Raw genomic sequence first — 18,883 nt, 5'->3', positions numbered from 1 at the left:
GATTTCTGAGTTCGAGGCCAGCCTGGTCTACAGAGTGAGTTCCAGGACAGCCAGAGCAAACCCTGTCTCGGGGAAACAACAACAACAACAACAACAACAACAACAAAGAACCACAAGGAGGCAGGATGGGAACGGCACCTGTAACTAGATGGCTCTGAAAGCCTGAACTTGCTGATGAATCTGTCAACTGTATGAAGTGCAGAGGGCAGGAAGATAGGGAGCGAGAAGGGTTTGTTGAGAGCCCCGGCACTCAGGCTGCTCTAAGACTCCTGTGCATCAAGGCACTGCCCCACCAGGTGGACTCTGCTGTAAACCCCCTTCCCAAGGAAGAAATAAACAACAGGAAGCCAAGGAGGCCAGCCAGAGGGGCAGCCAGGGCGGAACAAGAATGCTCTGCATGCTGGTGAGTCAGCTGGGACAAGCAGTACCTGCCAGACCAGAGCATGCAGTCAGCAGATTGAAGCTTGCCTGGGGAAACTCAGCCCATGTGTGAGATGGATCAGGCCTGGAGGAGTTTCTCAGCACTTCTTATTCCAGGAGCCCAAACCATGGAGAGGAAATAAGCACTGCACAGAGGCCCAGCCACTGTGGAGCTCTCAGCACTAAGGAAAGAGCAGCCAGAGCCAGGGACAAGCTGACAGACCAGGAACAATGACAGGAAACACACGTTGCTAGTGTGCTGCTGCCCCAAGATGAAGATGCATCACTAGTTCGTGTTCAACTTGGGCTCAGTGTGTTAGAGGACTGAAAGCTACAGATCCCAGGAAGGAGGCTGGGTTTTTACACCAGAGCACTTCTTCACAAGTACAACTTACTCTGAACTGTACACTCAGGGTACCAGAAAAGCAAAATCACCCTCTAAAGATTCAGAGTGGTTCATAAACTGAGATGCAGAAGTCTCCATAAACGGGGGATGAGGGATGAAGTACTTGGCAGTTATTCTGCAGGGACATCTAACCAGCATGGCTCAGTATATGCACACATTTGGCATCTTTACACAGCAACCGCAACTGACCAGGGCCTTGGGACAGTCACCTCTGAATAGGCATAAAATTATACACTACAGCACTCACATACAGGACAGCTAAGAAGCTCACACAGCAACTGACATCACTTACAGCTTTAACAAGACTGGCTGTCACCCAGGCAACAGTAGGTCTGAAGTAGCAGGTGGGAATGTGAGGGAACACTGGCAGGAAAAGCCAGATGTAGAAGCCATCTGCAAGCTCAGCACTGGGGAGGCTGAGGCTAGAGGACAGACATGAACTACAAAGGAGATGGGTCCATCCAGGGAGACCCTGTCTTGGGAAAGAAGAAGGGAAGAAGGAAGGGAGGGGAAGGAGGGAGGGAAGGAGAGACAGAGGGAAGAAGGGGGGAGGAGGGGCAGGGGGAAGGAGGGATGGATGGAAGATAGGCCGGCTGGTTTGTTTGAGTTTGGTGCGGTAGTGCACACCTATAATTCCAGGACTAAGTGCTAAGAAAGGGGAATGGGATTCAAGGCCATTCTAAGGAGTCCTTTTTCTCAAACAACCACCACCACCCTCCCCCAAAAAGAAAATTTAGTAAAATTCAAACACCTGTAGGGAATGATCTCAGGGATCAGGGAGCATTAGAAAACATGGATCTCCGAGGCCAGCCTGGTCTACAGAGTGAGTTCCAGGACAGCCAGGGCTACACAGAGAAACCCTGTCTCAAAAATAAAAAGAAAACATGGATCTCTCAATCTTAGCAAGACTTAGGGTCCTTAGCTGGAAGCCACCTGCTACCATCCTCTCATGTCCGTGGACATACAAAGAACAATGTCCCAAATCACAAAGAAAACGTCTGTGTGCCCAGTATACCGCTCAAGAAAGATGGACACATCTTTTGGAATCAACATAATTAAAACTACAAATACTGGGCTGGGCAGTGGTGGCGCACGCCTTTGATCCCAGCACTTGAGAGGCAGAGGCAGGTGGATTTCTGAGTTCAAGGCCAGCCTGGTCTACAGAGTGAATTCCAGGACAGCCAGGGCTACCCAGAGAAACCCTGTCTCAAAAAACAAACAAACAAACAAACAAAACCTATGAATACTGGCCAGGCGGTGGTGTGGCTCACCTTTGATCCCGGCGCTCATGAGGTAGAGGCAGGCAGATCTCTGAGTTCAAGGCCAGCCTGGAGTACAGAGCAAGTTCCAGGACAGCCAGGGCTAACCAGAGAAACCATGTCTTGAAAAAAGAATAAAACAAACCTACCTGCACTGACCCAAATTTTTCAACTGTTTTGAAGTACATTTAAAAAAAAAAAAGTATAGTCAGAAGCAGACTGAGCAGTGTAGTCGGCTCTGTCAGCTCAAGGAGGAAGACAGTAAGAGCGCACTCTGACTTTCCAGGACACAGCAGTGCAGTGCAGGCAAATACACACCTTTCCCAGCAATGCACCGCCCCAGTTCACTGAGAATCTCTCTCCGCTCCTTCACACTGGCTGTTGTCACCTTCACAGCAAAGCGCTTCAGTGTCTCGGAAACCTGTGAAGACCAAACCCACAGAAAGTTTAGCAGACATGATAAACACTGAGGGAGTATGTGCACAGAGCGTGCATGGGCAGAGCTGCGGCATTACGGACAGCTGGGGCTGGATAACAACACAAATGCAAAGCTGCCTCAGTGCATCACGGGATTTTAGCAGCATTTCTCAGCTCCACTCACTAGTCACAGCCAGTAGCAGCCCATTCTCCTCATGCGCTAGTTGTGACAATCAAGTCTCTAGACATTGTAGAATCTCCTGGCACAGGAACAAAATTCACCCTCAGTTTAGATACACTATCTTAATCCAGTCAACATACCTTTCTTGAACTTAGACAAGGCAAAATTCAAAAACCTCTAGACAGAAAGTATCCTTTCAGAAATACCCCAAATGTCCACCCCTGGTTGGTGACTGTGAGTGAGGCGGAGTCACTTTCCTAAGAGAGGTGAGCACTGGAAGACTGTCCCTGCTCCAGTGGGTGGCCCCACCCCCACACGCATGTCAGTAGCACTAACTGGACCAAATACCAAACCTGAGGACCCAAGCACTAAAGGAGGCAATGGACCCACAAGTCTGCCCTCTGACTTCCATACACAGTGTGATACAGGCACACGAGCACACTCATGCACACATACATACCCACACAAAATAAACAACTCGGATTTTTAAAGGGGGAGGGACTGGAAAGACGGCTTAGGGGTTAAGAGCACTTGCTGCTCAGTCTTAGAAGACTGAGGCTCAGTTCTCAGCACCCACACAGCAGTTCACACCCATCTGTAACTCCAGATGCCCTCTTCTGGCCTCTACAGACACACAGTGCACAGACAGACAGACAGACAGACACTCACACATACACATGAAATAAGATTTCGTTTAAGTGATCATGAATGTGGAAGGGGTCTGTACTGGGGTACTAGGTAGTGGGGGGGGCTGGGGTGGGTATGATCAAGATACACTATATACAACGGTCTAACAGAACAAATCAATTTAAAGACAGTACAAGCCAGGTATATGCCTTTAATCCCAGCAGGAGGCAGAAGAATTTCAGTGAGTTCAAGGCCTGCCTGATCTACATAAAGAGACTGTCTCAAACAAATAGATAAATGGATAAATAAATAAATAAATAAATGGCAGTGCTTTTTTTTTAACATGTAAACTATACCTCAAAAATCTTGAAAACCACGCTGGGCAGTGGTGGCGCACATCTTTAATCCCAGCACTTGGGAGGCAGAGGCAGGTGGATTTCTGAGTTTGTGGCCAGCCTGGTCTACAGAGTGAGTTCCAGGACAACCAGGGCTATACAGAGAAACCCTGTCTCAAAAAACAAAACAAAAACAAACAAACAAAAAATCTTGAAAAACAAAATAAAACAAACAAAAACCTGAATATGATCCCAGGAATCAAACAATTATTTTAGTTAGGCAGAGATCTAGAACTAATAAGACTAAAAATGTTGATTTCTGATTTTAAATTGAGTAAATTTAAGAACTGTGAGTAAATTTTCCATCCTCACTCAGAGGCAACTTTCTGTATACTTCCCCACCCCACCCCCAATAAATCTCTTACATGGGAAAAAAAAAAGAACTCTGGGTAAAAGAGAGGGCAAACCAAGTTTGTGAAGTCTAGGGAAGGTCCACTATGTACCCAGCAGGCTCTCCCTTACCAGGGTCACACTCTGACCTCCCAGGGAGAACGCCAGGTCCCTGCCATTCTGACAGCCAAGCACACACTACTCAATAATGGGGAAAGACCAAGAGGCTAGGACTAGTATGGCGACAAATTCACTCACTGAAAGCACAAAATAGCCTACTACCATTAATAAGCCTGTGGGGGCAGCATCAACAGGCCCACCACTTCCCACTTCCACAACACAAGCCTCTGCCTCAAAGTGGAGCCAATGCTACAGCATCTGTGTTCCCAAAACTAGCTCTGAAACCAAACACATCTATAAGAGGACACCAACATGTCCACAGCCTCCTTCAGCTGAGTTAGCACAGGTGCAGTCTCGTTTCGGGGAGTTTGTGAACATCCTCAGAAACCCAGGAAAACCTCATCCTGAGAACCTGCTCCTGAGCAGTAGTCTGCAAACTTCCCGTGGCAGGCTGCAGGGCCACAAGGCAATAGACTGTCCGAGTGGAGAAGAGGACATTGTTTTTGAGGGTAATTCATTCACAGGAAGTTTAAATCAGTAACTTGAATCAAGGGCACAAAGAACAATGCTTTCTTTTTACATGTATTTCAGAGAGCGGCGTGCATTGACTGTGGAGATTAGGAAACAACTTGGGAGTTCCACACAGTGGGTCCTGGGATTGGGCTTGTGGGCTCCTGCTTTTTCTTTTATGCTTAAATTCCTGGTCTAATTCTCTAGGCAATGAACACGGTGGTGTCCAAACCTATAAACTATTTCTTGCTTTGATTTTTTTTGAGGGTGTATGTTTTTTGGTTTGGTTTGGTCATCTTGAGACATGGTCTCTCAACATAGCCCTGTCTGTCCTGGAACTCACTATACAAACCAAGCTGGCCTTGAACTCAGAGACTTGCCTGCATCCCAAGTGCTGGGAGTAAAGGAATGTGCCCCCCATGCCTGGCTTGTTTTCACTTTCATATAGGCAAAGAACCTAGGAGCTCGAGGTCCATCTCCTCAATGTCACCTCTACTACCCCAAACATGGAGGTGCTCGTGCTGGGACTCTTGACTTTTGTTCTCCCGCCGCTTGCTTGGCCTTCATACCTGACCCCACCACTTTCTCCATCCCATCAATAGCAGTCCTCAGGTTTATAATGAGCCAGCTGTGGTGGTTAGTGTTGGAACTGTACGTAAACAGTACCAATCTCCATTTAATGACCGTGTTCCTCATTCCACCCAGCATGTCTATTTCCCTGGAGTTAATAATTGCCCTCCCCATGATTATGTTTGCTGTGTTCTTCCTAATCTTATTAATTATTCAACATAAACTCTTGGTTGTGTATCTTTGTTCCGGAAAATTCTGCCCTTCATCCAGGAGTCTCCCTGAGTTCTCTGTCTTTCCCCAGTTTAGCCGGTGATGCCCCCCAGAGGAAGCGTGTGTAAGGTAACCATCGTAAGTGCCCCAGTGTCTGTGAAAAGGTCTAGCCTCATATTCAAGTGTGTTATGACCCAGAATTCTATGTTGAAATCACTGTCCTTCAGAATACTGAAGCAGCTGTATTTCTCCACTGAATGCTAACCTTTAGCTAGGATTATGAAGACCAAAGCTGCTGTAACATTTTTTGTTCAGACATGGTTGGTCGCACACTATGTACCTAAGCAGGCCTCCAACTCTAACCTCCTGTGTTGGAGTTCTAGAAATGCCTGGTTCTGCTCTGATATTTTACATACCAGGTTTTTTTTCTAGAAGCTTCTAGGTCTTTTTTTTTTTTAAGTTATGAAATTTCACAGGGCAGTGGTGGCGCACGCCTTTGACCCCGGCACTTGGGAGACAGAGGCAGGTGGATTTCTGAGTTCAAGGCTAGCCTGGTCTACACAGAGGAAACCATGTCTTGACACCCCCTGCCCAAAAAAAAAAAAATCTGAAATTTCATGATCATATGCTTTGTTATAAGTCTATTTTATCCATAGTGATGAGAACTCTGATCCCATGAACTAATTCTACCCTTCAGAGATTCTGCAATGCATTTCAGGTTGGTTCCTAGCTCATGGATCAGACTCATTTCCTTCAGTATTCAAACATTATATCTTACAGGGTGGTGTTGGTGCACACCCTGTAAGATGCCAGCATTGGGAGGCAGAAGCAGATCTCTCTGAGTTTGAGGCCAGCCTGGTCTACAGAGTTCCAGTAAAGCCAGGGTTACACTGAGAAACCATGTCTCAAAAACCAAATAAACAAATTGTATCTCTTCTCCCTTTCCAGCCTCCAGACTTTGCTGCTGTTGCCTATGTCCTTCACCTCCCCATCCTGTGGTTGGGTCTGCTTTTGCTGTGCTAGGGATCAAACACAAAGGCTCATATATGTCATATATGTCATCACTGAGCCAGCCCCCTGCCCTAAAATATCTTGTAGGAGGGATGCTAGGAATAGAACCTAGGGTCTCGTGAATGCTGGGCGATACCACTGAGTCACCCACAGCCTAGAGGGCATGTGAATATGTTTGCGTGTGTGTATCATGCATATGTTCAGATGTTCAGATGTCACGATATGTGTGTGTATGTGTGTATGTGTGTATGTGTGTGTGCGTGCGTGCGCACGCGTATGTGTGCACGCACATGCAGGTCAGAGGACAACTTTCAGGAATCAGTTCTCTCCTTCCACCAAGGGATACAGGGATACAAGGGTCAAACCCAGGCCATTTTGCTTGTGCATCAATAAGCACTTTTACCCAATAGGCCATCTTGCTGGCCTCGTATTATAATTTTTTAAATCCTTTACCAACCTTAGTGAGGTTTGAGAAAATAATGCATATATACTACCCTCTGCCTTCCAATATAGTAACAGTAAACTTTTTTTTTTAATTTATTTTTTATTTTTTATTTTTTGGAGTCAAGGTCTTTTCACAGTATAACCTTGGATAGCCTGGAACTTAGAGAGATCCCCCTGCCTCTGATTCCTCTGAGTGCTGGGACAAAAAAAACACAAAAACAAAAACACACCTTGTGCCACTACACTGGGCAATAACAGAGCATTAAATTCATAGTGATAGTTCTCTGACAAATATGCAGGAACTTTTCATATTTGAAAAAGAAGTTGGGAGCTGGTGAGATGGCTCAATGGTTAAGAGCACTGACTGCTCTCCCAGAGGTACGGAGTTCAAATTCCAGCAACCACATGGTGGCTCACAACTATCCATAATGAGATCTGACATCCTCTTCTGGTGTGTGTGAAGACAGCTACAGTGTATTTACATATAATAAATAAATAAATCTTTAAAAAAAAAAAGAAAGAAAGAAAGAAAGAAAAAGAAGTCAAGGCTCCTCTTTTTCTTAATCAGAAGCTACAAGGCTAGGAGTAGCTGTGGTAAAGCCTGTGCCCAGCAAGCATGGGGCCCTGGGCTGAGTGCCCATCATTGCAAACAAAAATATGGGAAGTTACCCACTGGAAAACCTGTCACAACAAAACTGAGGAAGAATACACAAGATCCTTTAGGAGTCACACCGGAAGTTGGAAAGATCAGCGGTCACGCTTTCCAAGTTCACATGTGTCTCTGTAGACATGACTACCCAAGAAAGGATTCTCTGAGATGATAGGCTGATACATCAGCCGCTACCCTGATGTGGCTGCTCTGAAGAAGTGAAGGGGGATTCACTCAAAGCACAAGTAAAGAACTGAATTTTTAAATTTCATTCAATTCTGACCAATTTAAGTAAGCGTTATGGCTATTTTGATAACACAGTGTAACCTACTACTGAGTAACACAACTCTAGAGAGAAGACTCTTAAACCCCTGAGTATTGGTGGTAAACATTCAGAAACACTAAGTAACTTCCCTTCTTGGGATTCACTAAACAAATTACCAAACCCTTATACAGGAGACTCTTGCAAAGTATCTTTTCAATGATCAGTTAAACAGCCCTGGGGCTGGTGAGATGGCTCAGCGGGGAAGAGCACCAACTGCTCTTTGGAAGGTCATGAGTTCAAATCCCAACAACCACATGGTAGCTCACAACCACCCATAATGAGATCTGACGCCCTCGTCTGGTGCGTCTGAAGACAGCTACAGTGTACTTACATATAATAAATAAATAAATAAATCTTTAAAAAAAAAAACATAAAAACCAATTAATCTACTCCAGAGACCCAAACTGTCTTTTAAATAGGTTCCTGCCAAGCAGGGTAACCACCGCATTAGGGAGGCACAGGCAAGATGGCTACAAGTTCAAAGCCAACTCACTACATATTTTTTTTATTTGTTTTTTGTTTTTTTTTTTAGTATAGAATTGAGTTTATTCAGGGCATGGGGAGGAGTTAAGAGGGTAGCAGAGATATCAGAGAAAGACAGAAAGAAGGAGAGAGTAGGGAAGTAGAGGGCGGCCATGGCCATGTGGACAGAGGAGGGGAAAGGAATGGCTATTTGTTTTTCAAGGCAGGGTTTGTGTAGCCGTGGCTGCCTGGAAGGAACTCACTCTGTAGACCAGGCTGGACTGGAATTCACAGAGATCCGCCTGCCTCTGCCTTCCAAGTGCTGGCATTAAAGATGTGTGCCACCACTACCTGGCCTTGATCTTCATTTTTGAAAAGGGAGGGTGGGATGGGAACATGAAGAAAAATATTACGTTTCTTATTTATAGTCTTTTCACCCTTCCACGAGGCTACAAAAGAGGCTAAGATGGAGAAGGATTATCCTCAACGCCTCCCCAAACTGCAATGTACCCACAGGTGTGAACACACAAAGTGTCAATGCTTTTCCCAGGTGAAGACATTTTGGGATCTCATCCAGGACCCAGCAAGCCACATGGGACCCTACTACTTTGTCTCACGAAATCTTCCCAGCAGCCCTATAAAATAGGTATTATTCTCTATAAAAGGCCTGAGACTTGGAGGGGTGATGTCATTTATCTAATGCCTTAGCGAAACCAACGAGCAGAGACTCAACTCCGAACCCGTATGGACATAAAGGCTACGTTCCAAGTGTGGGCACAGAGTGGGGGCCCTCTGCATCGCCCCGCGGGCCCTGGAGAACCGTGGCAGATTCCGAGTGGAAGCTCTACAACCGCCGGGACAAGAACAGATCCAGCAGGGCGCCGGCTGCCCCGAAGCCAAGCGGATGGCAAGATCCTCGAGCTCTGGGTCGCTCTGCCCGCCCAGGCCGGTCCGAGCCTCGAGCCGTGAGGAACCAGCCCCCCCGCCGCCTCCTTCTGCGCCCTCCACGGCCGTCAGCGCCGCAGCCTGCGCCCGGGCAATCCCGCCCCCGCTGCCCGCGCTCGGGCCCCGCCGCCCGCCGCGTTGGCCCCGCGGCCGCCAGCCTCACCTGCGTGTCCGCCGCCATCCTGCCGGCGCCCACTCCGGAACCGCTTCCGGAGCGCTTCCGGGTCACAGCGGGGCCCACGCGGCAAGGCTAGGCCTGGCGCCCCCGGGCGGGAGGGCGGCCGCAGGTCGCGCTCTGCAGACCTGGGACACAGGCTCTCTTCAACCCGGCCTCCGGGACTACACCCTGCAGCTCGGACAACCTTGGGGATCCCGGGTCCAGCCCCGACACCCACATCGGGCCGTTCCTGCAGGCAATGCGTGCTTTGGCGGAGCCACTGAATGTTGTTTCCTAGGCTCCAGGAATGAACCCTAAGAACTAGTCTCAGGCCCAGGAGGCTGCAGTTCAGAGAACGCTTGGTTAGAACAGGTGATGAGGCACAGGGGAGGGATGCAGGGATGCCCCGGGAATTGCGCGGTCCTGCCGGGATCCTTAACTGCAGACAGCTGGGGACAGGGTTGAGGAAGAGCTCCGAGTCCTTGGAGAATGATTTAATTTTAATCATGCGGTCTCCAGGCTTCTGGTTGGCCCTTAGCAGTGACTGTCGATAACGAATTAAAACTATACAGATCTGTAGTGATTGACTCACAAGGTTCATGATAGCAACTGGGCATTACATTTTGATAGTCTTCACCTACTTGTCAAGAGCTCCAGCTTTTAAAATCCTGAGCTTTTCAGAACTTTCTGAATGCCTATACATCAAGCTACTGTTGGGTTGGAGGTTGCAAGTCTAGGGTAACTTTTTGTCTAGTTACCCTGTGATGCACATGGACTGAAAATACTTTTTTTGAAAGTCTTACAACGGCTGCTACCTCTTACATAGCAAGTTATTCTAAATAGTTTGCACGTTCCCAACTAGAACATGAAGCAACCCTACATGCACACTTTAGTGGCTACCTTTATCAGCTGTCCCTGTATTCAAGTAAGCCTTAATCTACCAAGAAAAAAACCAGTCGTCAGCCCTGTCTCTTACAAGGAGACTCAGCTGCACACCCGAACTCCCCAAACACTTCACTAAACACGGCAGTGGCTCTAATTACTGCAGCATTTAGGCTGAGACACACCAACTTCTACAGCAACTCTCATCTCAAAAAACAATCAGGCACCTAAATCTAATCTCCACTCTAAAAACTGACTTCAGACCACCCCTAGCTCAAACCCAGCATTCTACCCCTGCCTCAGCCTGAAGCAACCTCCAGCCAGGGCTCTGGACCTGCACTCTAGATTGGAGCAGTAAGGCTACTTACTAAAAACACTGGCATGTGATGTACAGAAAGCAGACCTAAATACTAAAACTGTAGAGTATGACTCAGGTCTCTTAACCAGTGATCTTAGAATATATGCATTTAAGATATATATTGCTCATGGACAATAACTACTGTAAGAAAATTAAAGGCCAGGCCTGGGGCTATACAACCTTTTATTCTCAGCACTCAGGAGGCCAGAAAATCTTTGTCCCAGGCCAGCCATGTAACAAACTCAAGAGACCCTGTCTCAACAAAACAAAAAACACAAAACCACTAGGAGCTTGGAAACAAAGATGCCAACAGAGTATCTCCCTAAAGTAATGTTTGTGCTTTTCAACCCTGCTTAAGTGAACAAAGTAAATAAATCCAGACTGAGTTTTAAGAGAAGTAAGCCTTTATTTCCATCTTTCTCAAATCAAGCAGGCTGACTTTGTTACTTTGAGGGATTAGTCGAAGAGACCAAATCCCATATCCTCATCTGATTCCTCCGACTCTTCCTTCGCTTCAGCTTTGGCTGGGGCTGCAGCCGCAGCAGGGGCAGCAGTGGTGGCCGCAGCAGCAGGGGCAGCAGCCGCAAATGCAGATGGATCAGCCAGGAAGGCCTTGACCTTGAGGGAGAAGATAGTTAACATGATCACCCATAGTTCTAGCACCTTCACCCTTCCTGTTCAGGACTGTCAGTGTGAAGCTACCATCAGATCTGAGTGTTGGCTGGGACACTTGGGCCCAGCTCTCCGGGTCTGTCATCTTTTAGAATGACAGCATGCATACGCTTGACCCCCATCACTAAAGTATGTGTTTCCCTCATTTTTATTACGAAAGGATCAGACTCTAGCTCAGGGCAAGCTCAACCCAAAACAATCCTGACAGGATTACAGGCCTGAACTTCCACACCCAGCTTTCCAAAGTAGACTCCTCAGGCCACCCAGTGCTAATGAGTAAGAAATAGTACACCAGCATGGATTAATGGCTCAGATGGTGAAGTACTTGCTGCTTAGTGGGGAAGCCCCAGTACTTACTGGTAACAAACCCCAATATACTTATCATATACTTATCAACCAAACACTTGGATTTAAGGTCACGCAACTACAGTTTAAGATCAGCTTTGGGGATGGAGATGGCTGCTCAGTGTTTAAGAGCAGTGACTGTTCTTCCAGGTCCTGAGTTCAATTCCCAGCAACCCCATGGTGGCTCACAACCATCTGTAATGTGTGTGTGAAGACAGCAACAGTGTAGTCATATAAATAAAACTTAAAAAAAATCAGCTTTGGTTACATGAAACCCTGTCTTGTCTCACAAGGTACCTACTGTGTGAAAGAACAGTGTGTGAATACACTAACAGACTGCCATTTTCCAGCCTGTCAGGCCTCTGTGGTCCTGAAAGGACTGCCTTACCTTCTCAGCAAGTGGGAAGGTATACTCAGTCTCCACAGACAAAGCCAGGACACGCTTGTACCCATTGATGATAGAATGTGGCACGGAGGCAACAGTTGGGTACCCAATCTGCAGACAGACACTGGCCACATTGCGGACACCCTGCACAGGGAGACAGAAGTGACATTTTAGCTCACCTCAGTCTCAGCCCTCTCACACCAGAGGCTGATCAGTTTGTGCTCACCCTTCCTCCAGACCTGAGTCTTCAATATACCTTGTGACTTCAGAAAATCTAAGCTGTTAATGTAGTTACTGAGGACTATCAGAATATTCCAGACATGATTTACCAGTAGCAAAACCTTTTGAAAATCTTGAATTATGATGGGGGGGCAGGCATGGTAGGAGCTAATAGTATAAATTATATAAATAACTCAAAGAGTGTTAATAAAAGTTAAAATGCTAAATTTATAGATGCATGTATAATTTAAGTTTTTCACTCAAGGAAACAACTGTCCTTAAAAGTCAATTTACTGGCAATATCTGGCAAGAGACTGGGGTGGGGACAGTAGTCCTTAAAAGAAAAAAGGTAAATAGTTTAATAGTAGGGTTTAATAGTAGCATTAAATTGAATTCATTTCAGAATCTCCCCTGCCAGCAATGTTTTAGTAGTTTTGTTTGAGATAGTTATGTCTGTCTCTTAAGTGGACCTGGTTGTCCTCGAACTCCTAGAACTCACTATACAGGCCAGGACGGCCTCAAACTCACAAGAGGTTGCCTGCCTCTGGACTGGGGTTAAAGACGTGGGCAGGCCACCACACCAGTGTTTTGCTATTACAGGCTCTAACAAACTTTAGATTCCCAGCAAAAGCAATTCACTGGCCTCCCCACCCGACTGTTTCCTGCAGATGAGAAAATAGGCAAACTGAAGGTGCTCAGCATGGTAGGAAGGAGCTGGGGCATACATACCTCTAGGAAGCGAGAGTGCAGGGTCTGCTCTGTGATATCCAGCACTTCAGGATTATAAATGCTGCCATTGTCAAACACCTGCTGGATGATCAGCCCAAAGGAGAAGGGAGAGATGTTCAGCATGTTCAGCAGTGTGGCTTCACTGGCTCCTACCTTGTCTCCAGTTTTGATCAGCTGCACATCACTCTGAGGAAGAGAACAGCAGGCAGTTACAATCTGGACACAGAAGGCCCAATCCAAAGGACCAAGCACTGCAAGCTATGTCTACTCACCAGAATTTCAATGGTGCCTCTGGAGATTTTGGTGGTGATGCCTAAAGCTTGGAAGAAAGAGGTCTTCTCGGGCCCTAGACCAGTGTTCTGAGCTGGCACAGTGACCTCGCATGGGGCGATGGCACCAGCTCGAGCAGCAGCTGGCACCTACACAGAACAGAGGTATTCAACAGTGAAACGCCTCTCCACTGGTAAGCCCCGAAATGGCTACATTCTCATTCATAGTCCATCCCCTTACCTTATTGGCCAGCAGCATATCCCTAATCTCAGTGAGGTCCTCCTTGGTGAACACGAAGCCCACATTCCCCCGGATGTGAGGCAGCAGTCTATAAAGAGAGGTTTAAAGAACCAGTCACCTTGGGGGCTGGAGAGATGGCTCAGTGGTTAAGAGCACTGACTGCTCTTCCAAAGGTCCTGAGTTCAATTCCCAGCAACCACATGGTGGCTCACAACCATCTGTAATGGGATTGGTTACCCTCTTCTGGTTTGTCCAAAGAGAGTAACAGTACACTCAAATACATAAAATAAAAAAATCTTTAAAAAAAAAAAAAAAAAAAGAACCAGTCACCTAAGAAAGGGAAAAGACACTGGGGGAGAGGGGGACAGAGCTGCCAGGGGCGCAACTCACTTCTCCAGAGCTGGGTTGTTCTCCAGGTGCCCCCTGATGGCCTTGCGCATCATGGTGTTCTTGCCCATCAGCACCACAGCCTTCCCTCGGAGGGACATGCGGATCTGCTGCATCTGCTTGGAGCCCACATTGTCTGCTCCCACAATGAAGCATTTTGGATAATCATCCAAAAGTTGCTATAAAGAAAGCCATTAAGAAAGCATGTTTAGAGGGAAACAAAACCCAAACCCTGTAACCACTAGCTCCCCATTGCTTTTTCTTCATGCTTCCAATGCCAAGTGGTGACACTTCTCATTAGGAACAAGCCACCTGAGCTTAACATCTGTCTCATCTGATCCGACTCACTTAAAATTCCTGTCACAGCCAAAAACTTTTAGCTGGGTGTGGTGGCACACCTGTAATGCCAGGTGAGGTTTAATTGCCAATTCCAGGCCAGCCTGAGCTATATGGAGAAGCCCTGCCTCAAGTAAAACTACCTATTGTCTAAATAAGGAATGCCTGACAGACCAATGTGACTCCGATCAGGGAAAGAGACAGACTTAAAGCACAGAAAACAAAGTATATAGCTGATGGGGAACTTAGGTTGTGAACTATAAAAGGTACTACAGTACCCAGAGACCTTTGTGTCGGAAACTCATTAAGATAAAGTTAACTAAAACAGACTCTTGCCTACAAAGCCTAGAAGTTCTGGTTAAAAGCCGCCTCAAAGGCCTTTTGTAATTAAGACACTGGACACCAGACTGACTGCCAGGTCTCAGATGCGCAACAAGATGCCTACGTAAGATGAATCACTCCAGCCTCAGCCCTGTGCACAAACGGGAAGGGTTCTACGAGATGGGAAACTGAGTGGGCTAGTTCTGGAACAGGGGAGCCAAAGTTGGCAAAACTTCCCCTGGATGCCTAACTCTGTTAAAGCGCGTGGCAAATGACTGCCCCAGGAAGACCGGGGCGTAAGCGGCGCGTCCACGGCCCGCTCCGCACTTACGATGATCTTAAGGAAGTAGTTGGACTTCCAGGTCGCCCTGTCTTCCCTGGGCATCACGGCGGTGCGTCAGGGATTGCCACGCGGGGTTTAAAGACGATGTCACTGGGGAGAGAGGGGCAGCGTAAGCCCGGTAACCAACACCAGCCTCGGTCCGAGGCCTAGGCCAAGCCGGCCACGCGGGAGCTGGGCCCGGGGCTGCCGCCGCCAACAGCACGGGCCGGGAAGCGAGCGAGGCCGCAGGCGGGACGAGCGACCCGGCCCCGAGCCTCTCCAGGCCCATCGCTCCCGACCCCAGCGTCCCCACGGTCCTCCCGCCCTCCCACAAATACACACTGGTGATATCCTAACCTCTAATGAGGACGCCTGGAGAAAGAAGGTTCTCGTGCTCGCGCGTGCCTTTTATAGGAGAACTAGGAGGCCTCGTAAACCGAGGACGACGTCCATGCCTATTGGCTGGCGCCATCGAACATCCCGCCTCTCGCAGATAGTCTACGCAGCCATTGGCCGATACCGCTGCCACTCCAGAAGTAGGGTAAGTAAAGACTGCACCCTGTTGCATGAGGTGCGCTCTCAGAGCTGCTGCCCTCTCCTGGGTCGGAGCCGCCCTGCAGCGTCACTGAGTCAGTACGTCAAACCACGCAGTAAGACCAACTTCTGAGAAACCCTAATAGATGCTCTAGTCTCCTCTTGTTCTTCCTTTCAAAACCTACATCCTCACCTGCACAAAACTCATCAAAGGTTCCCGTTTTCTCTGAGTAAGTCAGGGTCCTACACGACCGTTTCCACCGTTGCAACCTGGTTTCTTGCTTTCCTACTGATGTGTCTGTCTCTAGCCTGATCCCTTTGCTCTTTTATCCCCTCCAGAGTATGCCCTTATTTTAGGGCTTTTTTCCCACAGCCTTTTGATCTTCCAGGAATGGTGCTGGCCGGTATTGGCCAGAGAAACTCAGCTCCTCCAAATCCTGCTGCCAGTGCTATCTTCTCAAGGAGACTGGCCCTGACTGTTGATTTCAAGTTTTAAGGGCAAGGGGCAAAACCAACTTACCCTCCCTCACTCTTCTGCCTTCTCCTACAGCACTTACACTATCTAACTTGCTGAATAGCTCACCACATTATGTTTATCAGCCTCTCCCTGCAGGAATGTAAACTCCACAAAGGCAGAGATTTTGTTCTGTGCCTGCCAGACAGTGGGCAGATAAGTATTTGTTGAGTGGGTGAATGTCGGGTAGAGACCCAGATCCATAAATTTGTTCTGCCACTTGCTGTGTTGTTTTAAGAAGCACTTCCACTTTATTGACCATCTGCTTTCCCTTCCTGGGATACAGGAGAAAATCAATAAAATATATATATATGTGAATATATCTGTATATATATTCATTCAACATTTATTTGGATAATTATTTTACTTTGAGACAGCCTCACTCTGGAGCAGGTCCAGCCTTGCACTCCTTTGCCTCAAGCTCCCCTGTAACCACCTGCCCCATCACAGTAAGCTGTAGGTCCCCAGCCTATGGAATCTTCTGGAGTGCCTTTTCCAGGCACTTTTTTCCCAGCCTTTTCCAAGTTGGCTGCTCCCGTCTCATCCTTTGGAATGGGAGCTCTGGGCCTTTCCGTTGCTCTAACAGTATCTTGTCCCTCAGCCCCAAATCCTACCAGGTTCCCCTGTACCAACTAGGGGCATTCTTCTCAGACCCCCTCCCCCACCAACATGAATCCCACCTGTGAAAGGAATCCCACCTTTGCCCCAGTCAGTCACCAGGAAGTCTGAGGAAGAGATGCACCCAGTAGAATGGAGACCAGAGACCCTTGGTGGTCTTCCAGGTCAAAATCAGACACCAGCTTTCCTGAGAAGGCAGAAGACTGAGCCCCAGAGAAGCAGTAAGGGGGCTGAGAAAACTCAGTGGGTTCTCCTTGTTGCCAGAAAGTTCACAGGGAGCAGAGCTGGCTCCTGATGGCTTACTTAGGCAGGAAGCAAACCCCAAATATGTCTTTCCCCTTTGCCTCCCTTGGGAACAGGGACACATGAGGTTCAAAATTCCAGGTCCAAAGGGCTGAACACTCTTAGACCAGTTCTCAATGAAGAGCCCGCTGGCCTGGGCAGTAAGGAAACTTCTTAATGTCCTCTTTGATATCCCACAGCCTCACACATGTGGCATGCTGGGTCCTACTCCAGCCAATTAGGAGCTGAGAATATGTATGTTTGTGAAGCTCCTAGGCCTTTCGCTCAGGCTTGGGAACTGCAGTGTGAAAAGGTGTCTTCCTGCTCAGAAAGCAGCAATAAACTGGCTGGGCCGGATATCAGAACCCCAAGCCCCACCCTTGCCAGCCTAGGGGAAGGGAACATTTGACAGGTGGAACTAGGGCCCATGGTTGTAGCAAATGTTTGTTGGTCACAAGTGGCCTAGAAACATTCAACAGAGACTCTCACTGGCTCAGGTAAAGAGTGGAGACAGGGAGAAAAACTGTCCTAGCTTTAAGATTCGGGGAATGTAGGGTCTTTTCTTTTTTAAGGCTTTATGAGTATTTATGTGCTTGTGAGTCTGAGCAAATGTGTGCCACATGTGTGAGGCTGTGGGCTGTCATAGAGGAGTCAGGACCTCTAGAGTTACATGTGTTTGGGAGCTATCCAACATTGGCTGGGAACTGAACTCCGGGCCTCTGGAAGAGCAGTACTTATTCTTAATTGCTGAGCCATCTTTCCAGACCCATGAATAAATAAATATCCATATATAAATAAATGTGTATATATGGGGGAAGATATTGAACCTAGGGCCTTGTTCATGCTAGACAAGCAGTCTATTGTTTTAAAGCTTCCTGGTGCCTTTGAAGATCAGCCCAGTTTGAGAACTGCAGAAGTCAGTGACTGCTGAGGTGGCCTTTAATGACAAGGATTCTACACACGCAGCACTGTACTAAGTCCTGGGGCATGATCCTGATGCTACCATCTCCCTCAGTCCCAAGGTGCAATACTTTATCCACAAGAAAGCTCCCAGAGAGCTTAAATAGCTGATTTCAGAAGAAGGATCTAGAAACAGGTTCAAAGGCCATGGGCCCCACTGTGCCACATAGTTAAATCCAAACCCTGCCTCTAAATGCAGGGTTTCTGTAATAGGGGCCCCAGGATCTGATATAAGAAAGCATGCATACACAGACATGACCACAAGGGGGCAGTGTAGACTGACCAGCAGCAGGAAGTCTCTGGCATTCCACAGGGAAAGGATTAGTTAGACCAAGGTGTTCTCTGAACTTGTGATTTCCACTCTGTTCTTTCTCCATGATCAGTGAGTGGAAGGTCACCCAACAAGCCCACAGGGAAACACCCTCGGTGAATCCACATGATAGCCCTAGAGCAGGACCTGCCCCTGTGGGGCCCAGTCAGTTACTCCCTAGGCTAGGTCAATAAAGCTTATGCTGGAGTCAGTAGGACCTATGGCTACAAGCAAGCTCCCAGGATCCCATTCTCTGGCTTTCTGGGCATTCAGGAAGAGAGCATCAACTATTTGCCTTCTCTGTATGACTCTTCTGAGTCTAGAGACTTTCTAGTTTCTCTGTTGTGGTAGCTAGACCAAACTCCCAATAAATAAGACCAGCTCGGGTGAAAATCATGGCAAACTTTATTGGCATAAATCACAGGAGTTAAAATGGGAAAAGCCAGGTTAGAAGTTTATAAGGGGGGAAAAAAATTTCAAATGATCACATATCCATTGACCCAGAGAATGGCCGTCCAGATACCCCAGTCTCTTCTTGAAGGGGCCTAGAGCAGGTCACTGTAAACAAAGCAATAAGGCCTGTGGGTGGAAGTGCCGGTGTCTGCTGCGCCAGAGCTGACCTTGACCTGGGCTGCTGCTAGCCCAGCCCTGACCAAGGATCCTTGTCTCAGACCCCATCACACTGGGCCTGTACTGCTCCCGTCTCATCCTTTGGAATGGGAGCTCTGGGCCTTTCCGTTGCTCTAACAGTATCTTGTCCC

The 18,883-nt window shown here is 47.7% G+C and overlaps 2 protein-coding genes across 2 annotated transcripts in view; both read right to left on the bottom strand.

Moving 5' to 3' along the window:
* Gcn1 (GCN1 activator of EIF2AK4) overlaps positions 1-9,509 on the bottom strand; it is a 63,066-nt gene extending 53,557 nt beyond the window's left edge. The window contains exons 1-2 of the mRNA XM_031337583.1: positions 9,445-9,509; positions 2,404-2,506 (exon numbers count right to left, since the gene is read on the bottom strand). Of these exons, the coding sequence (XP_031193443.1) occupies positions 2,404-2,506; positions 9,445-9,462 (121 nt within the window). The 5' untranslated portion in view covers positions 9,463-9,509. The remainder of the gene's footprint in view (positions 1-2,403; positions 2,507-9,444) is intronic.
* Positions 9,510-11,060: 1,551 nt separating this feature from the next.
* Rplp0 (ribosomal protein lateral stalk subunit P0) lies at positions 11,061-15,355 on the bottom strand. Its single transcript, XM_031337585.1, has 8 exons — positions 15,262-15,355; positions 14,914-15,015; positions 13,929-14,104; positions 13,539-13,626; positions 13,301-13,447; positions 13,029-13,214; positions 12,084-12,224; positions 11,061-11,296 (listed from the first exon to the last, which is right to left on the bottom strand). The coding sequence occupies exons 2-8, from the start codon at positions 14,965-14,967 to the stop codon at positions 11,135-11,137; spliced, it is 954 nt and encodes a 317-aa protein (XP_031193445.1). The 5' UTR covers positions 14,968-15,015; positions 15,262-15,355; the 3' UTR covers positions 11,061-11,134.
* Between the last annotated feature and the right edge of the window lie 3,528 nt (positions 15,356-18,883).

This window comes from Mastomys coucha, unplaced genomic scaffold (genome assembly GCF_008632895.1).
Source record: "Mastomys coucha isolate ucsf_1 unplaced genomic scaffold, UCSF_Mcou_1 pScaffold22, whole genome shotgun sequence".
NCBI classification, from domain to species: domain Eukaryota; kingdom Metazoa; phylum Chordata; class Mammalia; order Rodentia; family Muridae; genus Mastomys; species Mastomys coucha.
This window is presented reverse-complemented; position numbering and strand designations above follow the sequence as displayed.